A 27,509-nucleotide genomic window follows, 5' to 3' on the forward strand; every position below is an offset into this window, starting at 1 on the left:
TGTGAATGGCTTCAAAATCATTAATCTCCACACACACACACACACACACACACACACACACACACACACACACACACACACACACACACACACACACACACACACACACACACACACAAACTTGCCAGTACTGAAATGCATAGGTTCATTGCTTCACAGGTGTGTAGTAGTTAACTGTGCCAGAAGGCTGTACAAGGCTAGGCAAAGGGAATACCTTGGCATCAGGCCACATGACAAGGTACTGTATTCACCATCTATTCATTTGGGTTACTATTGTGGGTGGCCAGTGCTGTGCAATGCTTGCCATGTATGTGATCTATATTCCATAACACGGACAGTGTCTGGGTTGTGCACATGTCCCACATGCATGTTCTATGATGTGTGGAAGTGTACGTAGGGTCTCTGAGGCATGGTATTCCGTGGAGTTAGTGGCATCTGTCCATACAGGACATGTGCATAAAGCATGGTATTCCCTTTGTGGGTTACATTTGCAGACTCTACAGTTGTTGCAGGTGTCCAGTGCAGAACATAGCAAAGGACCACTGTAAGCAATTTTGCCTATTGTAGGGATGGAACAGGGTGCCATGTCCTTTTACTTGCTGGATAACACACAGTCAGGAGATGTTACACATCACAGTACATTCTGATATCAGTGGCAGTGTTGTGGTCAACAGGCATGTAGTCCACTGCAATCACACCGTGGTTACTATCTGTGGGCAATATGCAGGGAACTACCAATATAGTGGTTGTTGCCTAGTCAAGTGTGTTTGTGTATGAAACACGGGTGGAGAGTGTTCTTTGAGTAATACAAGGGTTGCCTATATTGTTCACCGATCCATGTCACATGTAGGGCTATGGATTGTCTACACTAGTCTCTCTGCTGTTTGACATCTGTTGTCCTTGTAAGGGTGGACATTCTGACATATAGTAGGTCCTCAATATAATAATTTAGCAAAACCCACCCCACAATGCATCCTGTCATTACACAATCACAGCAACCTCTACAAAGGATACTAATCAAACACAAACACACACACAAACACACACACACGCAAGTTGCCAGTACTGAGATTCAACCTCCGACCTAGCTATGTATTGCTACTACAGTGCACTGCATTTATCGCATGTGCCACGGAGCTTATTGGATGGATGTTGCCCCAAGGTACTTCTAAGGTGAGGAACATCACCAGCCCTTGCAAATACTGGCATTGGGTGATGTAGTGGGTGAGAGATCCCCAAAATAATTTTACCCTAATCACACATTTGCATTTGCCAGGGGTGAGGTTCAAACCTCTAATAACCTTTATGGACCATTGTGTTACACATTTACTACATGCACCACTGACCTGACATGGTATAGGCTTCGCAACAGATACTTGTAAGGTGGATGATATCTGCAGGACTGCTAATGTCAGGCTCTGAGTTGTGTACTGGCTGTAAACAGGGACAAAATCTTTAAGGTACGCATACACTTGCCACAGATGAGATTCAAACCCATAGCTGTGTAGTTACTGTTACTACATTGTTCTGCATTTATGGCATGCACCATGGAGCTTGTAGGGCTAACCCTTATCCAAAGGTGTATTTCAAGGTGAATGACATCAGCAATCTTGCTAAAGTAGGGCAATGGGAGATGTAGTGTCTATGAATGGCTAGCCCTTATCCAAAGCTGTATTTCAAGGTGAATGACATCAGCAGCCTTGGTAAAGTAGGGCAATCGGAGGTGTAGTGTCTGAATGGCCTCAAAATCATTGATCCCTACACACACACAAACACACACAGAGTTTCACAGTTGCCATGTCTGGGATTAGAACTCCTACCTAACTAGTACATTACAGTACAGCATTACACAGTTATTGCACACTCCACAGAACTTATAGGGATGGATCTTGTCCAAGGAGCTATTTCAAGGTGAATGACATCAGTGGGCTTGCTAAAGTAGGGCAATGGGAGGTGCAGTGTCTTAGAATGGCCTCAAAATCATTGATCCACACACACACACAGTTTCACAGTTGCCATGGCTGGGATTAGAACTCCTACCTAACTAGTACATCACACTACAGCATTATGCAGTTATTGCATGTGCCACAGAGCTTACAGGGCTGAATCTTGTCCAAGGAGGTATTTCAAGGTGAATGACATCAGCAGGCTTGCTAAAGTAGGGCAATGTGAGGTGTATTGACTGTGAATGGCCTCAAAAGCATTGATTCCCCACACACACACACACACACAGATGCACACAGGGTTCACAGTTGCCATGTCTGGGATTAGAACTCCTACCTAACTAGTACATCACACTATAGCATTACACAGATATTGCACATGGCACAGAGCTTATAGGGGTGATCCTTATCCAAAGGGGTATTTCAAGGTGACTGACATCAGCAGGCATAGACTAGGGCAATGGGGAGTGCAGTGTGTGAAAGGGCCATAAACCATTCCTCTGGAAACACACACACAACACTCAGTCACACACAACTTTACATTTGACAGGAGTGTGTATACGACTGCTAGATGAAAAATCACTTGTACTGTCATGTTACACAGTTATTACAAGCACCACCGATGCTATAGTGCTGAGGGCTACCAGAAGCAAATGTCTACAGTGAAAGATATTGGCACATCATGTGATATTGGCCAACTGAATGTGTGGTGGGTGGGACAGGCCTCATGATGGGAAGCTCTTTGTCACTGTCCGTCTCTCTCATCCCCACATCTCTGTTTGTGTATGTTTGACCTATTATAGTGTGCTGTCCTTGGATATATGTGTGTATTCCTATCTGATGTGTGTGCAAAGCATGACTGGTGTGCATTGTGGTGTGTGTGCACAGACGTATGTGACTGACAGATATGTATAGTCCACTGTTTTTGCCAGAGAGCTTCATTTCTGTAAGTGTGGGAGCATGCCCAGTATGACCCTTCTGTATTTTGTTGTCAGACATGGGCTTTGTTTCTCTAAGTGTGGGAGCACCCCCAGTATGACCTTATGTACTGAATGTGTGAATTCATTCCAGGTAGGTTGTACTCCAGTGCAGGCATTTGTGTTCTACACCTACAGATAGCAACCAGTTTCTGCAGGACATCTGTAGATAGGTTGACAATATGGAGTCACAATGGGCAAAGGATAGAGGGATACTATAACTAATTGTGTCTGTGCTGCTTCCGCTACATGATTTTGGTGTTAGCAGAGATATTCAGACATATATACTGTTTTACACTGTGATGTATTATGCCATCAGCTACTGACAGATATACATATTTGCTCACAGTAATTTCCTGGGGAATAAAAGATAAATAAAGCTGTGTCCAGTATTGTGGTCTATAGCCTACATATTCTTGCACAATCATGCCATTCTGGAGGAGGAGCTGCCGACACTTGCTGATGGGTTTGTGTAAATGGTCCAGCACCTTGGTACTTTGGTGGCCGAGGATCCCATGCTTGTACATCTATAGACGTGAAAGAATGGCCATATCCTACTGTGGCCATACCTCTCAGCTATACAGATTCACACAGGTTACCCAGAGGCAGAGCTCATATATCTGGTAATTTCCCCTTCACATTGTGGTTTACAAGTAGGTTTGTAGCCAACCATTCCTGGGTTTGCAGGCAGGGATAGTATGGGCACACAGAGTTTCAGGCTTCACACACTCCATGGCGTCCATGCTTCTAATCCCCCCTCTGTTATTCTATCCTCTTCCTAACATTATGCAAGCAATATATGATAAGTATCCCTATAGTTATCACTTCATCCCAGCAGTATTTAGGGGTTGGTCCACAGTTCATGCAGTAGGACATGGTGGACGTGCTACTGGGGTTTGTTAACATGGCCTTGCATTTGTGTTCTGTTGACTGTGCTATGCCATTATTTGGGACTCCATGAGATAACATACATTGGCAGTACGGGTGGGACACAGGCCTTTGACAGAGAACGGGCATTTGATAGTGATGCAGGTCATCTGTTGAAGGCCAGTGCATTCTGTCACTCTTACAGCCCCAGGCTGCAAAGCACTGGATTCCCCTGGGGTAACAGAGGTAGGTGTGCAAGGTGTTAATGGCAACAGTTTCTGTCCTTATTAATTCATTGGTGTGGATGATGGCAGGGTGCTGCTTACAGCTAGACACACATGCATGGGACACCTCTTCAGCAAGCAGCATTCTGTGGGTATTCCCATACACAAGTGGGGGTCATACTGTACTCATTCCCAACAGCAGGGATATGACCTGTCATGAACCTGTGGCTGATGGTGGGATGAGCTGAGTGCATGTGTGCTATGGAAGCTTCTTGCAGCTGACTCGCAGATATATGTGGGGGCATTCCCCTTATGCTGGCTTGTAGTAGGACATCAGCAGTTTATCAGTATTTCATAACTGTGCCTTTTGTGGTTTGCCAGAGTTTGGCCAGACTACATCAGTATTCCATACTACACAGACAACTAATGTGTTGCTAACCTGTATGTACAATTCCAAAGGTGTGTCTATTTGACAGTAACATTTTATACACTCCTTGTCTAGGGTACTTCCACCTGTGTACTGTGTGTATGTCTGGGCCCACATTCATGCCATGTCCAGCTTTCAGATGGTGACAGATATTACATCCAAACAATTAGTATGGATTACTGCCGGACTGGGTCTTGCTGGGATGCATTGTGTTTGGCACTGCAGTTGTTAGAACTTGGCCCTGTCATCAACAGTACTGGCCATAGGCCATCGGGACACAACCCTCCATGCCTACATGCTGACCACTTTCACACAATATACAACACACAACAACCTAACACACACAGCCCTGCATACTGTACACATGCAACAATCTATCCTGCTAATTTGGCCAGCTCAGGTAATCTGTGCTCCACTGTTGTTATACCCACATGTACATGTTACTACATTTCTACATAGGATTGTGGGGGGGCACACCTGACAACTGTAAACACTTGCTATGACTGTACTGGTATTTCTGGTACTCTGCTGGCTTCCATTTCATTCTGTATTCTGACCTATCATGCAGACTAGAGGCATATCAGTGTAGTACAGATCTTAGGTTTTATTGACCTGCATTTCAGTTTCAGACTTCTTACCCTTTAACATCCAACTGCCTGACCTGTTGTAGTCTGTCTGTGTAGGTCTGGAGGGGGGCTGTTCTCCACTGCCATCAATAGGAGGCCTTAGCACAGCCTTTCCTTGGGGTCATCTACACCTGTCCTGCTGGCTGAGATTGTTGTTGGGTATGTGAGTCTCACTGACATACATGTGTGTGTCCTATGGACACACATTTGGCCCACCATATGTCCTGCAGTGGGATTTGTCACCTTGTCTAGTACTGCCTACTATGTTGACACCAGTACTTTTTATGGATTTCATGCTGCCCATATAGGTGTCTACTATCTGCTGCCATCCCATTCAGCCACCCATTCCCCTGCATGCTCACAAACCATAGATACAAGTAGCAGAATATACTACTCCATTAGCAATTGATAGTGAGAGTGACTTACCTTGTGGCTGAGCCAGTACTGAGGATGGTGCTGGAGGGCTGACTGTCAGATGAACATAGTACACTCCCTATACATGGTTAAGCATAGGTAGTGTCATGTTTGGCATCCCTTTTACTGTATGTGCGAGTGAGAGAGAGATGTCATTCCCTGGGTTTCTACTGTGTCAGTGTATGTGCTATGCATTGCCTCTTTGCCAAAGCCTGGGCATACTGGGCATGCCTCCTTCTGCCTACAGGGGCAGGCTCAGGTTGTTCCTCCTCCACGTCACTCTGTGCCTGTGCTGGCCTTGGCAATGGTGGAGGTTGTGTGGCCCTGCCCTGTGCTGTTCCTGCTGCAGCTGTTTCCGCAGGATCATACTGTTTAGCATCGCACATACAATGACAATTTGTGTACATGGAGCTGGAGAGCACTACAAGGCTCCACCGGATATGTCCAGGCACTGGAACCATGACTTAAGCATCCCAAACACATGCTCTGTTATGATTCTGATTTGTGCATGTGCCTCATTATGGAGTTCTTGTTCAGGTCTGTGTGCATTTCTGATGGGTGTCAGTCACGGCTCCAGTGCGTAACCAGCATCCCCCACTAGGTGGCCATATGGGATGTCCCTATTGGCAAATCTCTGGTACAGCTGTGTCATATGCCAGATGTGGGAGTCATGATAGCTACCAGGGCTGCCAGCACACACATTCATTATAATGTCCTGGGCAGCGCACACAACCTGGCAGTTGATGGAGGAGAAGCCCTTGCAGTTTATGTAGACCCTACCCCGCTCACTGGGTGGTGCTTTGATGTGTATGTGCGTGCAGTCTATAGCACCCACTACCTCAGGGTATTCTGCTATTTGGTGGAAGAGATGCATATTGCTGATCAACACCTCACGGGTGTTGTGGAAATATATGTGCTCACCGGCATGTGCTGACATGGCATCCAGGAACTGGTGGAGTACCCTGGATGCTGATGCCTGTGAGATCCCCATGATATCCTGAGATGGCCTTTGGAAGGTAACGGTGGCTAGTATTCTTAAGTCTACACATACCTTGGCATCCACTGGGATGGGTTCCCCTCTGTTGGTTGTGTGTGTGATGCATGACCGGCACAGCTCAACAATTTGCTGTAGGAGGTCCCTGTCCACCCTGTAGCGCTCCACTATCTCCAGCTCATGTACCCCCTGGTAGGTAACCCTGGGTCTGTACACTCTTCTTCTCCTCACTGTGGGTTGGTCATCAGCATTCCCATCCTCACCAACCTCAGCCTCTTCCACATATTGATTTATGAGAGCAAAAGCAGACCCTATAATTTTGTTGCTTTTGTTAGTTAAAATTTCCCCGTTTGTGTACACCGGTGGTGTAGAGTTTGTGGGAAAAAAAACTGAGGGAAAGGTGTTTGCATAGTTTATAGTAGTGTGCTTCACAAATAGGACAAATGAAATCAAAATAGGGGAAGTTCCCCCCACTAAGAGACCAATTACAAGTGGAGTACCCTACAGTTCTACGCTATGACCATTCCTGTTTTACATCTAATTTTCTGAAGTAAAAGCCAGTACCAAAGGGCTCTAACTTACTAAGTTTGCAAATGACTACAAGCTAGGAGCAGTCATTGAATCCCCAAATGGCTTACCCATCCCGCAGTACGGTTTATCCCAAATAAATAACTGGTGCCAAAAATCATGGACTGAAACTAAATGCCAAAATATGCATTATTGTCTTCTTTGGGAAGTCATCTGTCCTGGGGAACTACCACATTGTTCTGGATTTGGGAACTTATGTGAAGAGTGACCTAACATTTGGCCAACATGTGTCCATTGTTGTAATAAAGTCCTTTTATATTGCACAGCATATAAGCAAAGGGATTTTGCCTACATCTTGGGATGTCATTGTTCCCCTTTACTCAGCCCTCATTAGGTCAGTCATTGAGTATAATGCTCCCTTTGGCATGTATCTGCCCAGACACATGCAGGAACTGGAATGCCTACAGAGATATATTAGTAAAAGGATACAAGCCTAAACAACATATCCTACATGGAGACACTCAAAACCATGTGGCCATACTCAGTATCATACAGACTGCTACAAGCTAACCCGACTCTGGTATACAAGGCATCCTCTGCCTGAATAGTACTGCACATCAGCTATGCAAATGGCATCGGAAGTACTCAGTCTAGGTATATAAACATCTTCTGCAACATCAGCGGAACAGTTTGGAGGGACCGGTATATCTCAGAGGGGATCCTGCTCCTCTGGAATAGAGTCCCCATCCACATAAAACAAAGTTCGGCCCTGTCTATATTCAATTGCAACTTGGATCTATGGATGGGAAATAGAAATTTTAGCTCAGGACTGCTCCCTGTGCTACTAATGGAAAGATGCAGCTCTTAAATCCTTTATCTCATACATGGGTCCCCTCAAACTATCTATTGTATGATCCATGTTATTCTCATTAAGGGTAATTTATAATTATTAACCATGGGATGGGTAAGGCCAAGCTCTAATGGAATGGGAAAGGTTAATTTGAGCACAAAAAGGAAAACTGGCTAGGCTTAAAATGGTTCACAAGGGCAGCTAGCCTAGTACTTACCTATGGACCTAATGGTCAAACTTTTATATACATGCACAAAGTATAACTGATACACCCGCATGTACCTTTTTAAAATGAACATTGTTTGGGTGTCCTTAATTTGTTCTAAAAGAATCCTTAACATTTCTTGTGTTCTTGTATACAAAATTCAGTGTACTACTTATAACCTCAAAACAACTAAAAACTTTGATCATCACTAATAAAACTACTCCACTCTGGTAAGACCAACACTGTCTCTCCAAAAACAGACAATTTGACAGACCTTGTCCCCACACAGTTTAATTCCTACTTTATACAATCAAAATATCTCTTAGACACCAATATATCTACCTCCTTTCTCTACCCCTGTCCAACCAAAAACACCCACAGCTCTTCAATTTTAGTTCAGTACCTCCCTTGTTCCTAATGAAGTTGCTCCTTAAACTAAAAACTTCTTCCACAGCTGTAGACCAGCTACCATCAGATTACCTAAAAATGGCCAAAGTCATCATAGCCTTCCCTGTATTCATACTAATTAATAAGTCCATAGCAGAAATATACACATACATTACTGTGGAAAAATATCCTACATCACACCTTTGCACAAAGGCAGCACATCTAGAGTTTAATACCTACAGACCAACAGCAATTCTCTCCCCCCTCTCCAAAGTATTAGAGGTATGCATCCATATGCAGCCGATGTGATACCCAACCTCAAATAACCTTCTCTCAGAAACACAACATGGCTATAGGCCCAGCACAGCACCACTACTGCTCTATTACATTTTACCAGTGTAATAAACCAACATAGAAACAAAATGGTCTGCTTGCGTCCACCATGTTCTTAGACTTCAACTAAAAATCTGGTTAAAATCCCAAATAGTGGTACACAACAACCAAAATTCAAATAAAAAACACTGTGGTGTGTCAGAGAAACAAACTGCAATAGCAGTTTAGCGTAACAAAAAACTTTAATACACACTTTCATCAAATGACTTCATCAGAATATTTACAATATTAAAAAACAGACAGTAAGTACACATTTAAAAGCAAGGTCAGCCAATCACTTTAATTAAATTACAATTGATTACTAAAATCTTAAATTTTAATACTTTAATGTATGACAAGTCTGCCATCACTAAGAAAACATTTGATGCTAACTGTCCCATTTAGCCCTGGCAGCCAATCTGCACCTATTTTAATTTGCCATTCTGTTTCCCTTCTTTCAACATTTGTTTTTATTATGACCTCCTCTGATATCCATTGGAACCTGCTCTAAGACAGCAAATCCAAATTTTTTCTCTCTAACACAATTGTAAATCAGGAAAAGTGCCACAAGAAAAAGTACAAATGGAGAGTAGTATGCACATAACTACACAGTCTAGAACTGAGTAAAAGACAAGCAAAATATGCAGTGCCTACAACCTTCTCCCAGAAAAAAAATGTACAAAATAGTGCCTTAAATCACTAAAACATTAAATTAAAATAGTCAGCAATAACATAAAAACTAAAAATGCGTAAAAATGCAAAAATGAGAAAAAAAAGTCTGAACCAAACAATGAATCTTGACACCTGAAACAGCAGCTGACATTCACATAAGAAACGTAGAATAACTCATTCGAACAGAAATAAAGATGTCTTGCTAGAATGGTAAAAATCATGCTACTGCACATAATTAATTACAGCCAGCATGCCAAACAGAAATTAACTGGACCATAAAATGTCACAACCTAATCCTGCTGAAAACAAGGTTACTTTTACCAAAGGACAGCATTTTCAAATTTTTTCCTAGTAAGGTGGGGGCGTGGGGGCTGCAAAGCCTCCTCTGAATCCATACAAGGGATGCCCCCTGCATTTTCCTCCTTACTATTGTCAGTTTTGAGGTAGCTGTTTCTGATGGTAAAGATACTTATCCCTCGCAGTAATGTCAGTGAAATGTACCTTTTATACAAGTACCACTGAAGCTTTTCCAAATACAGTTGCTCAAAGGAATCACTCTCAATAGCACACACAATGTCAATCCTGAAATGAAACAGATGTAGTAGCCTGCATTTAAATAAAGCGACATCCTAATGAAACAGATAAGTAAATACCAATAAAATATTCAAGAGGTAAAAAAAACTTGGAAAACAATCTAGCCCACTGAAAGAATGTATCATCCCACCCAAACAACACAGCAGTCCAAAAAAAAAACTGTAATAAAGAGCATGCATTTTAAAAGAAATACAGTAAATGTATTAACATTCAAAAAACTGTTATCTTTCTCCACTGTAAATACATAGGCCTTTGTCAGGGCTACCAACAGTAAATAAACTAAAAATCTATTTCTATTATTTAAAAAAAAAATAAAAGGCATGACTTTTAAATGAAATGCAGTAAAACTATTACCATTCACAAAACTATTAATATTTCCCCTCTGTAAACACACAGGCTTTTTTTCAGAGCCATCTACAGTAAATAAACTAAAAATCTATATGTATTTTTTTAAAACAACTTTCCAAATGTACATAAATAGCACTAATTTTGCTGAATCTGCCAACTTCAAGAGCTGTCTTTTCACATCATCTTTAGCACAAACTTCCTGACTCCCAAAGCCATTCAGTTCTATGTCCAAACTACAACAAATACACATGCCATCCTGGCTACAAACCTAAGGCACACTGTTGCAAGGGTCAGCTGTGGATCCCTCAGCCAACCTTACAACTACAAAAATTAAGAAATAAAAAAATGCCCCCCCCCCGCCAAAAAAAAAGAAATTCCCTCAAGCAATCCACATTATCTACAATACAGACTGAAGAAAAATATCTACAAAACAAAAAAGTCCCATATGGCATACCATACACTAACCAATCAGAATCCCCCAACCCTAATCAACAGAAAGTGCATTAAAAGTACACAAATGTCCTGATCACTGTACCTATGCCAAATTGGATTCAAACACAAAGTGCACCAGTGCTCCTCTATGTGATGCAATTAATAAAAAAAGGAAAATAAACTGGACAAACATAAAACAGTCTTGTACTGTAATAGTTATGCCCATCCATGTTGTTTTTATAAACTGCATTAATTTTGAGTTATCATAACTCATCTCTTTGCAAAGGAAATAAGCGAGATGACCACTGCAGAGATGAGTTAACTTCCAAATATGGCTGACGTCAAACTCTCAAATGCCCAAATTTCTAACAACTACCTTTAAGGTAAAACTACAGCGAAGCCAAGAGGATAAAACAACTCAATATGAGTCTTAACATGTTCAGTATACAGAGAGTTGCACAGTGCTTTATAAATCCCTAATAAAAATTAACAAGCTTAAAAAATCTGTAAATTCTGTTTAAATAAATACAATAAACACAAGCACATGATGGTGTAACCACTTTTTATTGGATGTGTTTGTTTACTTATTAAAATTTTCTGTAGTTATCTGAACTAGTTCATTAGTTACATCTATACTGTGGTTATCTGAACCGGTTCATCGGTTTTATTTATACTGGTATACTGTCATATATCACGCTTGATATTTATCTGCTGGAGCGCTCCTTTTTTACTATTAGGCAATAGAAAATAGTATTCCAAAACAGAAATATATAAAATAAATAAAAAATACACATAAAAATGACCATGTGGGGGGGCAGGAAGGAGTTGCACTTAATCTCTGATACCATATGGGGTAGGGAATTCAGCCATACTTCTCAACCTCTTAGAGCAAAAAATCTGGAAAAATCCATAAATGATGGGGGAGGGGGCAAACTCCTCAAAACAGGGACAATTTTTAAATATTTTTCTTAGAAAGTTGATAGAATAACAGATTTTGCATTAGCATGAAATTTTTGAAGGGTATGAAGAATGAAACTAAAATGTTTGTCATTATTTTCTGACTTTAACCCTCAGTGATTTACCAAAATTTTGCCACAAAAAACACAATTTTCTGAGAAACCGACCAAAAATGTGAGTAAAAAATCTGGACATTCTGCAAAAGTCTGTACAGTTGAGAGCTATGAACTCAATATGTGACCCATGGCTTTTCACTTGTCATATAACCTGTTATGTATCAGTCCTCCATTAACATATATCTTCTACTTAACCCTTCTCCAATTGTATTCTGTTTAATTGCATAGTTCTTATGTTATTTAAGGTACTAATACCATCTGTTCTTCCCATATACTGATCTTATAGTGCATGTACCTTTAAATGACTGATGTACACTCTCTGTCTTCTGCTAATGTAAGTACATGTAACATGTATCCATTACACATAACTTGTTTCTGGTCAAGGCTGCAATTAAATCCACAACTTAATGGTAAATGAATGCAAACTCTTCCTGAAATTTGTGAAATTCACAGATCTACTGTGACACTTTTATTTAGGTACCACAAAATGTAATATTTTTGTGGACTGTTGGACCTTTAAAAGGATACTGTATTAACACTGGATGAAAAAAGGACTAATGTGTCACATTTTTGGATGGCTGCAATAAAAAGCAGCCACATATGAAAATATAGAAGCTTTGTACCTTGTAGCACTTCCTCAGGTCCATCCAGTAACCATCCGTTACCCCCCAGCCATCGTGGTTTTGGCTGTACCAACCAGTCAAGAACTATGAAAAAAGGGTAAAAAAATATACTGTAAACATCTTCAATTTATGAGAAAAAAAACTATAATTATTAGTCACTGGCATGCTACTTTTATTAAGTTGTTTCTCGACAGTACATTTAACTAAAATTATTATTTTTTAATTAAATAAAAATAACAAAGTTGTGATTCAGATACATAGAGCACTATAAAAAAACCAACAAATAATTTACACTTTGCAATGCTTCTTGGAAGTAAGAGACAATGCAACACAGTGATTTATACAACAGGTAAATTTCCAATACTGAGCTCACAAAGCCTATAACATATTTTTTTGTATACTTCAAGTATACACTCATATCTCCTTAGGGAGTCCAGAACCTTTTTGGGTCTGGCTGCATTAACTAATTCACTTATGTCCAGAAGTGGAGAAAATTAATCTTTGACACTTATTATAGCAATAACCCACGCCTGGGTGTGGGTAATGCTAAATTTACCCACGGTTGGCGTGGTTTGGTCCCGAAGCCCGGACCAAACAAAGCCAACCGTAAAATTAGCATTACCCAGACCCAGAAGTGGTTATTGCTATTATCATGACATTATTTAAGAAAAGAAACTATTACTTTTCTTAAATAATGGCATAGTATAATGCCTGTTTACTGCCCTTCCGCAGATGTCTGGCATCCGGCAGTTCTGATGTACTGCGCACCTGCGCGGTACATCAGAGTTGAGCAAAACGGAGAAAGCAAGATCTCCGTTGCTTTTTCAGTGTCTCACTATGTTAAATGAGTTTAACATAGCGAGACAGCTTTAAAATAAACAGCGGACATCTCCGTTGCTTATTTTAAAACTGTCTCGCTATGTTAAACTCATTTACCATAGCGAGACATAAAAAGCAACGGAGATCTTGCTTTCTCCGTTGCTTTTAAAACTGTCTCGCTATGTTAAATGGGTTTAACATGGCGAGACAGCTTTAAAATAAGCAACGGAGATCTCCGTTGCTTATTTTAAAGCTGTCTCGCTATGTTAAACCCATTTAACATAGCGAGTCAGTGTTTTAAAAAAAAGAGTTATACTAATGCAAAAAGTCCGGGCACGGACCTTTTTCCATTAGTATAACTCGATTTACAACGGGCACGCTGGCCAATCAGCGTGCACGTTTTGGGGGGATCATGGTATAATATTCATGTTTTCATATTTATGTTCATGTTTTCATAACTGAGAAACTGACATTTTCTTGAGATGTATGGTGTGAAACACCCAATGTGGGAGACAGGGCAATTCACTGTCACTGCTGGCTTATATCACATTGTACTGGGAATAAAGCAATATTTTCATATATACTTAATATTTCAAAAACAAAGAGACTTACAAACTGTGCATGACAGTAGGTGAAACCTTAGATGTTACTGAAGTAAACTGTCTTTGAAATTTGCACTGTAAATAGAACATCTTAATAGATATCCAGTATTATATGACTGCTCATTACTATTCAAAAGCGACCAAACTGATTGGACAGTCCAACCAGTGTGTCCATTGTAAATCATGCAAATAACAACAGAAATATGTTTTGTGGCTGAAGTACTATTCAACAGCCAGACTTTCTATTGGTATATGCTGAGGGACAGAGCAAAATATCAGAAAAATCAGGTACATTCTGCAAAACTAAAGAATCAGAAATGTACCTGATTTCCTTATATTTCTGCACTGTCACTCACAAAATCTTGGCAGTTCAAAAATAGCAAAAACAGCAGTGGAGATGCTCTCTCTTCTCCATTGCTTCTCCTGCTCTGTACTGATGGACAGTGCAAGCATGGGAATGCAAGTCCCACACCATGTGCAGTACATCAGTAAACAAGGAACACTGTCATACAAACATTATTTAAGAAAGGTAAGCAATTTCTTTCTTAACTTATGTCACTACATATCAACAATGATCCACATGTGTGTGTGGGCATATCAGGATTTACTCATACACAGTTATAGATTATTGCTTAATTATATGTATTGCTAATTATACAATTAAACATTTTCACATTTCTGTAATTATCTCAATAAACATGCACTTAAAGAAAAATGTATTGTTTCATGTGAAAGCTTATGTCAGGTTAACAAAATTGCACTACATATGTATAGGCTGTACAGTTTTTTAAGATATAAAAAATTGTTTCTAATAGTTTACAAAATATATAATTTGTGGTTTATGTGAATTATAATATATTACAGTTATTTTTGGAAACACCATAAATGCACTGACTTTTCCCACTGTAAAGAATACTTACTGATAACATTGCTACTTTCACAGTTTTATTACTTTTATTGTTCACAAATATTTCTATTTGTTTATATTACGCATTTTAAGTTTATTTTTCAGAATGTTCTAGAATGCATGATGTGTGTAGGCTGCTAAAGGCATGACATTATGCACCTCTTGGGTGTTAATAAGTTAACTCATTCAAGCCTACAGAAACTTTTTTGTATACTTAAAGTTAACTCCATAGCTCCTTTTTTATGGTACTGACCATTCTTGGGTCTGACTTTTTAAATAAATGACTTACTATCAAAATTAGAAATGGCAAGTATTTATTAATAAAATGACACTAAGATTGTTAGGCAAGAATGTATTAATAAAATTACACTTGTTTGTGTCTTTCGGCTTTTCCCTGTTAGGGGTCGCCACAGCGGAACTCCGGTCCGCTAATGATTAGCAGTAGATTTTTACATGCCGAGTTGCCGGAAGACGCTTTAGCTGAGAATAAAACAGGATGTCTTACTGCGAGGCGACAACGCTACCGCAGCACCACCACCATGACACTAAGATTGTTAAACTGGGATGTCCCTGTCAAGGGAGGTAAATGACTGCTAAGGAAATACATTAGTTTGCTCACAGATACATCAAATCAGACTGAAAGCTCTGGGAAATGCATTCTCAGTTCAAAAACAGGTTATTTTTCTCTTTTCACCCCAAATATCTGTTTACAGAAATAAAGGTGAATTTAGCTACTGAAGCACTTTTAGTCTTCAGCACTGCGTTGTGCTGCTGCCACCTGCTGGCAAAAGCATGCATCTTTGTTTAGCTCTTACAGCAAAAGCAGCAGACATTGGAAAGCAAAATGCTGTACAACCACAATTAAGACAGAAGATTAGCATACTGTACCCATGCCTGAATCAAAACAGTTGCACTGATTTTTATTGCATTCTTGGAACACCGATGTGTATGTTGTACCTTATGGCGTACCTCTCAGCTTGCCAATATCGAAAAGTAGTTACATCCAGCAAAAATCTGTAGACCCAAGTAGCATACAATTTGAATCATTTTCAATACACAGCTCTTCTCACTTCTAATAGACTGTGGGATACTACTCAGAAACACAAGTTTAAAAAATCGAGGGTGAGCAAAATATAAGCATATTATTGAAGACTGTGAAAAATCTATAGACTTTATTTTATTTTATTTTTTTATTTTACATTTGTTGACCGGGCTAGTCCAACTGGATACATGTCCATTTTCAGTAGAGGCCCGGGGAGATAAGCTCCAGTTACACTATTAATTCAAAAGAGATATAAAAAAAAAAAAAAAAAAAAAAAATTAAATACTTTAATAAATGATGTTGTAAAAATCTACCTCACACATTTATTTTTTCTGAAAATGGGATAGGTCTGAAAATATGAATGCACTTCCAAAATTACATGCATCATGTGACGGGACAAACCATGCCAGAAAACCTAAAGTTGAGATGTCTGCCCATGGTTATGAGTGCCTTTTCAGTTGTTTGCTATGACTGTATAAATATTTCCATCGGTGTTATAGCTCAACAAACTCAATAACAGGTTGGTATGCACTCCTGGTTACTGGATACAGAACTTTGGTCTTCATATGAATCACACCACAACAGAAATGTATTCAAATTGACCTTTGCAATGCATTTTTCTACCTATTTCAGTACATTTCCCCAAAATATGAACAAACTGCTTAAAATCTAAATAGAAACATCACACTTGATCACAAATGTGTTGATACCTGATTTTATGTGTCTCATTCTTACTATTGAACCAAACAATGTGGTCAGAAGTGCCAAAAAATAAACTAACAACCAAACAAAAAGGCTCTGGAGGGATAAACACGATCCAAGACTGTAACTTTATTGTTGACAATATACAATTGACACATAGAAAACTCACAAATGCTTTAACTTCATCACCACGTTTTCATCTAAAAAACATCATCAGATCTGAGCGTACCAACTAGCAATTCACCTTCACTGTGCCAATCACAACTTAATTAAATAAATTAACTAAAAGCACATAAAATATATATAACATTCTACACTATCTATATAAATCTTAAATACATATAATAAATATCATGATAAAATGAGAGGGCATATATCATAAAAACATTCTAAGAATGATTTAAATAAATAAATAAATAAAACATTTTTTTTCACTTTGTTGCTAGATGTTAAAAGTTATCCAACTCCACCATCTACTGGACAAAACAGAGAAATGCCATAAAAAAAGGATTTAAAGTTTAGCTGACCTAAGTTTCAACACAGGCATTAGGGATACAGTGTTATTAAAACCAGGAAACCTACTGGCTTCCCTTACCAGCTTCCTAATAAAGTTCCCTGTATTCCAATCACGTCTCCCAGGGACCACCGCTTGGGTCTATGGGCAATGTTTCTATCACAAAAAAAATGAAAATCAGCTCCTTCACAGATCAGTGTGTGTTTATACAAGGCATTATTTGTATTCTTCTACCTTATATTGTACTTATGCTCGTACATCCTCAACTTTAGTTTTCTTTCAGTCTTACCTATGTAGTAAACTTCACATCGGTCACACAGAGCTAAATAAATAACACTTGTATTACAATTAGCATAACCCATAGTTTTGATGCATCTGTCCCTGCATTTTACATAAACCATATCCTCCACCTTCACATTTGGGCACTGAGCACAGCAACCACATTTACACGTGTCTCTCTTTCCCGATTTCGCAGTGTATTTTTAATATTAAAGCCATTTCTGTATATACATTTAAAGGGTTTTTCAAAAATAAAATTCAAATCTGATATATTGGCAAACTTTTTCCATTCATTTTCTATGATGTTCCTAACAAGTCTCACCTCTCCATCATACGTAATAAGCATGGCACTATTATAATCATTATCAATAATATCATTATTCTGATAGTTCTGACCAAGATTAATGTTATCATTCCCTAATAAAGGGGCAAATCTAATATTCCTTGCTTCAGAAACTTCTGTAATCATCTCGAACAATAGATTTTCAGGATATCCACTTGCCTTAAATAAGTTCACAAGAAACATACATTCATTATTAAAGTTCATAGGTTGGTACTAGGCTATCAGCCCTAGGGCCTACACAAGCCTAGTCAAACAATTCCCCGGATATTTCTTCCCACAATATTTACTTCCCTGGACCCCTGTCTAGCATGGCGACTGACGTGATCCCTGGGGTGAATTTCCTATCTCCCATCCAATCGTCAAGTTTTCTCTTGAAGAGGTCCAAGGAGGCGGTCTGCTTGACATGTATGGGCAGTCTATTCCAGACTATGGGGAGTCTCTGGGTCAGGAACCTATCACTCCAGCATGTTTTATTCATTCTGATGACAAGGTTTAGATCCCTGGAGCGTGTGGCTCTGAGGGATTGGGATTTCTTAAAAGGAAAACTCCGGGCTAGAACTAAAAAAATATGTCTTTTTTCAGTCTATCTTTGTTTCCAGACCTATTTTAACACCTAAAATTGACTCTAAGTGCTTTATTTGTAATTTTAGCCTGCTTACCACAACATGGCTACCGATGTGGCTTGCTATATCAACGTGATCTACTTCTCCTTCAAACCTTTCTCTTTCCCATAAAGCATTTCAAGTCTCCTTTCTGTGACTCATGCCAGACATAAGGAAGTAACTGTGAATTCCCATGCCATTGACATATAATGGGAAATCTGTGATTCATTGTCAGTTTCTATTCCTTCTGTGCTAGGCCTGCTTCTTTTCTGTTGCTAATCACCCTCATTTATGTTTAGATCAGAGCTTGCTTTACAGTATAATTTGAAGTTATCTAGCAGCAGACAGAGTTGTAGCTAAATTGGATGCCTTTGTTCCAAGTGCTCTTTTGTAGTCCAGCATGAATTGACAGTACTGCAGAGGTGTGAAAACTGTCACTGCAACGGACAGCTCACAATAGAAAGGAAGGAGTGCCATTTCAAATGTCTTCCCCTCTGCCTGCAGAATCATTTGTTAGGCAGCACCGGAAAGATTTATGTAAAAAATTTCAAATTAAAATTCGTAAAACAGTTGAGGATAATTTTTGATTATTTCATTGTGTACACTTTTTTATTTCCTCCTTATTTCTGCAAGACATTAACATGTTAACTTATGTTTGTTTTACAATCTCTTTGAGGAACATTAGCCTAGTGACATGTTGTTTTTGTATTTTACATGACATTTTTGTCATCTCCACACATTTTGAAGGACTGTAAAACAGTAGATAGCAAACCTGTGTCTATGATGCTGGCACAGTAAAATTATGTACTGAAAGCTTACTGTTTTCTGTACTCCATGCAGTGAATTTTGTTTTTGGGGGGGTGGGCTACTAATTATTTTGTGCATGTATGTATCACTTGCATAATGCATATAACTGAGGCATATTTGGGAGCTTAATATGATCTTCTCTAATTCAGCTGAAACTATTTAGCAATCCTTTAGTCCTTTATCCATATTAGTAAATTTACTTTGAGGCCCTCCCTGCCTTTCTTTGTGCACATTTCAAATCTTACTGCTCCACTGGTCATATATTGAGCTGTTAATTGGCAGTAGACACTACTCAGCCAAACACAGTTATTCATATTTTTCACATTACTAATTTGACTTAGGTCTCTTTAAAACAACAAAAGAGACATGTGCAGTTCACAGAAAACACCACGTAAAAGGGTTTACACCCTTCACTCAAATAAGGATTGCAGCATCCAATTTGCAGTTGCACTAACTAAACTTGTCAAGTCAGGCAGTAAGCACACCGGAGTAATACTACTGTCAGTATTATGAGTACAGAATGACAATTTTGACTCCATAATTTTCCTGTCTACGTTATTGCACGTCACTGTACCAGGCAGTGCTGTGTACCCTTTTGGCAATATTGCACATCTTACTACAAGTTCTCCTAAATATTGCCACCTGAGATCCAAAAGCACATGTCATAGCGCTCTCCCCTTGTTGTAAATGTGTGTAGGCCCTACAAATTACTTAGGGATACCTAAAATACATAAAATACATGTATCACATCACACAAACCCCTTTGCCATCAAATTGGTGACTGCTGCATAATGTTATGCTGTCTCACACTGTGCATCAGACATTAGTACATGTTCACACAAGTTACAGTGTGTCAAGGTTACCAGCTATCATCTTCTGCACAGGTGACAGGAAGCACATTGTACAAAAGCTTGGACTATAAATGCTGTTAGGAGGGCATAACTGCCACACAGGATTTTGAACATTGTGATTCCTGTGCCATGTCACCACCCACTTGCTACTCAGGCTCATGTCTAACAATTAATGTCTTCTCAGTGATTGTGCAAGAATGTCTATTGAAATTGGTTCCTGCCAGTTACATAAGCTCAATGTATTTTTGGTTTACAGTACATACTTCATATATACAATGGCTTTGCTTAGTATGATTTTTGCCTTTATCCCTGTGCATGGCCTAGTCAAATTCAGTGCCCTACTGCAACTAACAGACTATCTGTAATACCAAGGTCTCTCAAATAAAAATAATGATGCAGTTACATACATGAAATAGTCCTGAACACACAAAACCATGCTCGACCAGCAATATACTTATCCTATGGGTGTGCCTCCATTCAGTGTGCCAAAATAAAGATACAGGATTTCCAATTAAATTAACTATGTGCATGAATGTTTGCTATAACACATAGTAAATCATCAACTGCACATCCACTAATTAGTAGCATTGACCTACCACTGCCTCTCATTTTAATGTTGCAAGCAGTCCATCCACCGATCACTGTGCTTCCCTTCCATTAGCACATCAAACATTCTTTATAGTGTCACACCGCCATGACTTCAAGTCAGCAGACGATAACCATTGGGTTTTCCTTCCCTTACAACATCTAACATAGCTGTGTGTCAGGCACATCAAGTCACCAGACAATGGCCATTGCAACTGTTAAGTGTTTCTATTACACCACCACAGAATGTAATCAACTGACTGCCATTGAACCCTCCCATTCCCTCTCCCTTGCAAGTGCATCATGCAACAGACACAGTTTCAACAACCATCCCTGTCATGGGTCACAGTCTCAACCATCATCTGCTCAGCCCAGTCCCTACCCAAACTGCAAGAAGTCACACTGGAAGCCTTTTCCTCTGTTGAAACCTGTTATCCAGTGACCAATTAATACTCATCCAAACAAAACTAAACTACTCATCTTCCAACCCACCAAACATACTCAAAACAATTAAAAAATTGATGAAATGGATGTCCAAAAGTATTTATTGGCAGTAAAAGCACAGAGAATAAATACACAATAACTCAGTTAACCCGGGTTTCGGCCTTACAAACCGGACTTCTTCAGAACAATGAACAAACCCCAATGGTTCACTTAAGTATGCTACCTAATTAGTGTAAAGCACAATTAAATTGAAAAACAAGCTGCAATCAATTCAATAAAAATTAAAACCAATCAAGTATGTTAAAATGCATACCACCAAGACAAAACTTCTAACAAAGAAGAAACAAATACTACACAACCTAAAATAATGTTGTATAGCAATAAAAATGTAAACATAGAACCAGCACGATCCTGTCATTTCAATAAATACATATAAATACTTCTAAAGACATATGTAAATATAATTAAAACAATATAAGCAACCAATACCAAACAAAAAAAAACTTGAAAACAATAATAAATTATCCTAAAATATGTTTTAATTTAAGAATAGGTACCATACTAATACTTTCATTGATACCTGGGTAGTTGAGGGCATCTAAACGTAGTTGCCATTTTAACTCACTAATATCTAAGTGTATATCTAACACATTTCCTTGCACATCTTTTTTAATATGCTGTATAACACAGAACCTAAAATAATGGTCAGAAAATTTCATTAAATGTCTAGCTAGAGCATTAGTTACTTTTTTATGTTTAATATCAAGCAAATGCTCCTTTATTCTTTCTCTAAACTGCCTAGCTGTTTTTCCTATGTAAAAAAAACAGGACATTTCTGACACTGTGCAATATACACCAAATTATGTGTATAACAATCATAGTGCCCCAAAATGGGAATCTTATTAGAATTAACCCTAATGTGCTCCCCTGTTGGCATAATGTGCTTGCAAGTGGAACACCTACCACATCTATAATTACCACACCTCCTACCCATTGATGTATTGCGTGGGCCACCATTATTCTGTAAAATTTCTTTAAAAGACAAATCTCTTCGAAAAACAAACTTAGGTAACCCCCCCCCATTTTTGATATCACCTGTTTATCCAATTGTAGAAAGCCCCAATTTATCTTCTCCATCTCAATAAACCATTCCACATCCAGGTTATAAGTAGTTATAAAAATTCAATTCATAGTGCTATCCTGATAAGTATTATTAACACCGTTATCAAAGTTGATATTGGTGTCCATTTTAAAAATGGCTTGATAGAAACCAGTAGATCTTTTAACCATTACTTCTTTCTTAACATTATTACACAAATCCTCAGGGTATCCCCTTCTTTTAAACATAAAGATTATGAAATCCAATTCCATGATGAATGCATCATAATCACTCACCATTTTTGCTGCTCTAACCATTTGCCCTTTGATTATTGCTCTCTTTTGATGGTGAGGATGCCAGCTTTTAAAGTCCAAATAAGAATATGAAAAAGTACTTTTACTATATATACCTGATTCAATACTTTTATTAATTTTATCCAGAGTTAGTTGTACATCCAAATAACATATCCTTTCCCCACTAGTTTAGTGGGTGAATTTCAGAAATTCCACAGTATTATTAATGTATACAATGAACTTTTCTAAATCGTCCATACTGCCATCCCACACAATAAAAATATCATCCAAGAAACGGGTATATAATTTTATGTATTTGAAAAAAGCGGATGGGAAAAAGTACAGTTTTGTACCTACCATAAATGTAGATGTTCGAAGATCCACATTGCTGCAGTCCTAACACTAGGGTAGTCCGCTGTCCCAGTCGGCCCGAATACCAAAGTATAAGGCTGACGTCGGTCAAGGCGCATTTGTCTGACATCAGGACGTCAGGGTACAAATGCGCATGACCGACGTCATATCCTCAGTCTTTTCTTGCCCCAGATGTCAGAAGACCCTAAAAAGATAAGGCCAAAACCAAAAAACACCAAACACTCCTGTAGCTAATATATATACAATATATACAAATTTACAAAAATAGAACCCCACCCACACAACCACCCCTAAACACAGAGGGGAAGGAGGGAGGGTAAATTGGACTGCAGCAATGTGGATCTTGAACATCTACATTTATGGTAGGTACAAAACTGTACTATGTTCTTCATCCCACATTGCTGCAGTCCTAACACTTGGGTAGAATCCCAAAGCAGAGGTAAGGGGGGATGGCTAAACTATAATGAAGCAGGAGCTGCCAAAATGCCCTGCAACACAGCAGTGGCAAAACCAGCCCTGGATTTAGAATAGAGAGGAAGGTGGTAATGCTTGGAGAAAGTATGCACAGAACTCCAAGTAGCTGCCTCCAAAATATCCTTAGTTGCCACCCCCCTTAGAAAAGCTGTTGAAGTGGCAGTAGCCCTAGTGGAATGAGGCCTAATCCCAGCTGGAATCTCTTGCCATGATGGGAATAACAGAATGCAATGCAAAACCCAATCCACTTAGATATAGTTTGTTTTGACACAGGCTTGCCCTGAGAACTCAAAGCAAAAGAAACAAACAACTGCTGAGACTGCCTAAAATCCCTAGTCCTGCTTAAATAATAACGCAACTGCCTGTGTACATCTAAAGTGTGCAAAATCTTTTCCCCCCTATTTTGGGGATCTGCATAAAAAGTAGGCAAATGAATAGTTTGGTTTAAAGCCACACTAGAAACCACCTTAGGCATAAAGGAAGGATTAGTACGTAATGACACCCTATCCTTATGGAAAATCAAAAAAGGCGAACCGCCATAAGGGCCTGCAATTCAGAAACCCTTCTTGCAGAAGTAATGCCCAACAAAAAAGCAGTCTTCCATGACAAGTATTTCAATTCAGCAGTAGCCGCAGGCTCAAAAGGTTGTAGAGTAAGTTTCTCCAACACAAAATTGAGATCCCAAGCAGGAGTAGGAGCTCTCATTGGGGTCTTATATTCTTTGCCCCTCTAAGAAATTGCTTGAACAAAGGATGAGAAAACAATGGTGGGTCACAATCATAGTGAGCTGAAATTGCTGCAGCATGAATCTTAATGGAAGAGAAAGACAAACCTTTGTCCAATAACTCAGTAAGATATTGAAGAGCCACACTCAAATTAGGCTCAGAAACATCCAAATCCTTTGCTGCACTCCAAAATAAAAATCTCTTCCATTTTTCTGCATACACTTTACGTGTACTAGGTCTTCTGGCTTCCATAATCACATTCAAAACTTGTTGAGGAAGTTGAGACCTGCTGGTTCAAAACAGAATATGCCAGGCTGTTAGATGAAGAGAGTGAAGCTTGACATTGAGTAGATGACCGTCCCTCTGAGACAAAAGGTGTGGAATTAAAGGTAAAGGCCATGGAGGCTTCCTTACCAGATTCCTCAGTAATGGGTACCAGTGTTGCCGAGGCCAATCTGGAGCTATCAAAATCATCCTTGGCTTGTCTTGTCTGACCTTTAGGAGTACCTTTGGGAGGAGAGGCAGAGGTGGAAAGGCATACACATGAAGATTTTCCCAACTGAACGAAAGAGCATCCACTTTCCAAGCTGTGTGATGAAACCTTTTCGTGCAAAACTTTGGCAGCTGGTGGTTTAGTGGAGAAGCGAACAGATCTATGTCTGGAGTTCCCCATGACACTGTCAATTTTGAAATACATGAAGATCCAGTTTCCACTCGTGGGGATCCATGATTTGCTTGCTTAACACATCTGCTAAGGAGTTCTGTGCTCCTGGCAGAAACCTTGCCTGAAGATTTAGCTGCAAGCTGAGCGCAGTCTCCCACAAAATCATTGCTTGCCTGCATAGAGGATAAGAATGTGTTCCCCTTGCTTGTTGATGTACCACATGACAGTTGTGTTGTCTGTTAGAATCAACACCTGCCCTGGAAGAAGTAACTCCTTGAAAGCCATTAATGCAAACTGGACTGCTAACATCTCCTTCATGTTGATATGTAGATGCTGTAGTCTGGCAGGCCACTTGTCTTGTATCCACTTTCCATTCAGATGAGCTCCCCAAGCTATGTCTGAGGCATCTGTCGTTAGAATCTGACTCGCCTCTGGCCGGGTCACAGAGAGTCCCTTGTTTAGGTGACATTCCTGAGCCCACCACAAAAATTCCTTTTGAATGCAAGGTATTATTGGAATGACAGTGCCCAAATCCTGGCAGTGCTGTGTCCATACATTTTTGAGATACCATTGCAGCTTCCTCATATGCAGTTTGGCATTGGGAAGCACCAGAATACAAGATGCCATGAACCCTAAGGCTTGAAGGACTGTCCTTGCAGTCAGCCCGGACTGAAGAGATAGTTGATGAAAGTAAAGGGAAAGATTCTTTTGTTTGTCCGGGGTTAAAAAGGCCATCTGGGCTGCTGTATTCAGTCTCACACCCAGAAAGCACATGTCTTGAGAGGGTACTAGACTGGACTTTATTTCGTTCACAGAATACCCCAGGCATCTTAGCACTGCTATCACATATTCCAGATGCTGAAGAAGCTCGTCCTTTTCTTGAGCCAAAATCAGACAGTCGTCCAAGTAAGGATAGATTTGTATTCCTTTTAGCCTGAAGAAAGCTATGACTGGAGCCAGAACTTTTGTGAATACTCTGGGCGCAGTAGATAAGCCAAAGGGCAAAGCAGAGAACTGATAATGGGAATTCCCAGCTCGGAAACGCAGATACTTCCTGCAACTGAGTCTGATAGGCACATGAAGGTAAGCCTCCTTGAGATCTAAAGTTACCATCCAGTGATCTTTGCCCAGCAGAGGTAAAAGCTGTTGTAACGTTAACATTTTGAACTTGGGAATGTCCAGATAAGTGTTGAGGATAGACAAATCCAAAATTGGTCTCCACGTGTTCCCCTTTTTTGGTACTAGGAACAGGCGAGAATAAAATCCTAGGCCCCTTTCTGGCACAGGAACCGGCTGAATGGCCCCTATCTGGAGTAACAGAGAAATTTGCTTGTGAGCCTCTTTTCTTTGTATAGGAGGAATGTCTGGTATGCCTTTGAAAGGAGGCAAGGTATGGAAATAAAACCTGTAACCGTGGTGAACGATATCCAATACCCATCTGCCTTGGGTAATAACATTCCAATTTTCTTTGAAAAGTGCCAGCCTTCCTCCCAAAGGTGCTGCCAGACGAGAAGGCTCTGGCAGCTGAAAAGGCAGGTCATTGGGTCTGCTTACGAAAGGACTGACCCCTGCCCTCACCAGAAGACTGGGCAGGTGAACTCCCTGTTCTAGGCCTAAAAGAACCTTGAGCTCTGCCCCTACCACGTCTAGATCTACCCCTAGACTGAGAATCATAAGAAGGATATGTCCACCCCTTAGTAGGCCAATTTCTACTAAACTTCGGAGGCTGAACCTGCAAAAAATCTTTAACAGTCTGCATAGACTTAGCCTTGTCCTCCATTTTCTTTAACACTGCTTCTACAGGCGAACCAAATAACACATCAGATTGTAAAGGAGCATCTAAAATCCTTGTCTTTACATGCTCAGCTAAATTCTGATCCCTCAGCCAGGCATGCCTGCGAAGAACAGAACCAGTGGCTGCCACCCTCGAAGAGGCCTGTACAGCATCAAAACCACATTGCAAGGAATGCTTACCCACCTGTTCAGAAACATGAACTAAATCCTGCAACTCTTTACACTCAATACCTTCCGCCAGAGCATCTACCTTAGACTTCAATTGTGTAAGGAGATAATTTTGGTATTTCAACATGTGAAACTGGCAATTCAAAGCCCTCATGGCTAAAGTGGAAGAAGTATACACCTTCTTTCCCCATCTATCCAAAGCCCTAGCCTCTTTATCAGAAGGAACAGGATTTTTAACAACAGAAGCCTTAACACCTTTAGGGCCCTGAGAAACAGTTTCTGGGTCTGCCCTAGGACTCTTAAAAAGATACTTATGAGCCTCAGGCACCCTATAGTACCTGTCCGGTTTAACTGGGGCAGGAGGCAAAGAATCAGGGTTCAGGGAAGCCTCTGCAAAAACATCTTCTACCACATCCAGAACAGGAGGTATAGCCAAAGGCCTATGCTGGGGTAGAAACAAAAATTCCCTAAGCCTTTTCCTGGAATCAGAGAAATCTTGACCTTCCCATTTAAAATGCTCCCTCATGGAATGAAGAGTCTCTGAAAAAGAAAAATCCTCAGGAGGAGAAGCCGAAGGAGTAGAATCATCTACATCAGAATCAGAATAAGGAGGATACTCCTGCAAGTCTTCAGCTGAAGACTCAGAAGCCTCCGAACACTGCTCAAAACTCTCAAGCTCAGGTTCCACCCTAGGCCTCTTATCAGGGGGGGGCATAGAACCTCTAATCATAGTAATCAAATCTTCTGCCATTTTAAGCATATGTTTCTTAGGCAGAGACCCTGAAGAACTAGGGGAGACCCCCACTGAAGGTAACCCTGGCCTGCCTCTAGAAGAAGCCTTGGAAACAGAAGGGGAGGGCCTAACCA

The 27,509-nt window shown here is 39.9% G+C and overlaps 1 protein-coding gene across 1 annotated transcript in view; it reads right to left on the minus strand.

The window, feature by feature from the left end:
* WFDC1 (WAP four-disulfide core domain 1) overlaps positions 1 to 27,509 on the minus strand; it is a 387,006-nt gene that overhangs the window by 189,862 nt on the left and 169,635 nt on the right. Inside the window, exon 3 of the mRNA XM_044081474.1 lies at positions 12,557 to 12,640. Coding sequence (XP_043937409.1) covers positions 12,557 to 12,640 — 84 coding nt within the window. The remainder of the gene's footprint in view (positions 1 to 12,556; positions 12,641 to 27,509) is intronic.

Source organism: Protopterus annectens, chromosome 8.part0 (genome assembly GCF_019279795.1).
Source record: "Protopterus annectens isolate FY-2018-M chromosome 8.part0, PAN1.0, whole genome shotgun sequence".
NCBI lineage: Eukaryota > Metazoa > Chordata > Ceratodontiformes > Protopteridae > Protopterus > Protopterus annectens.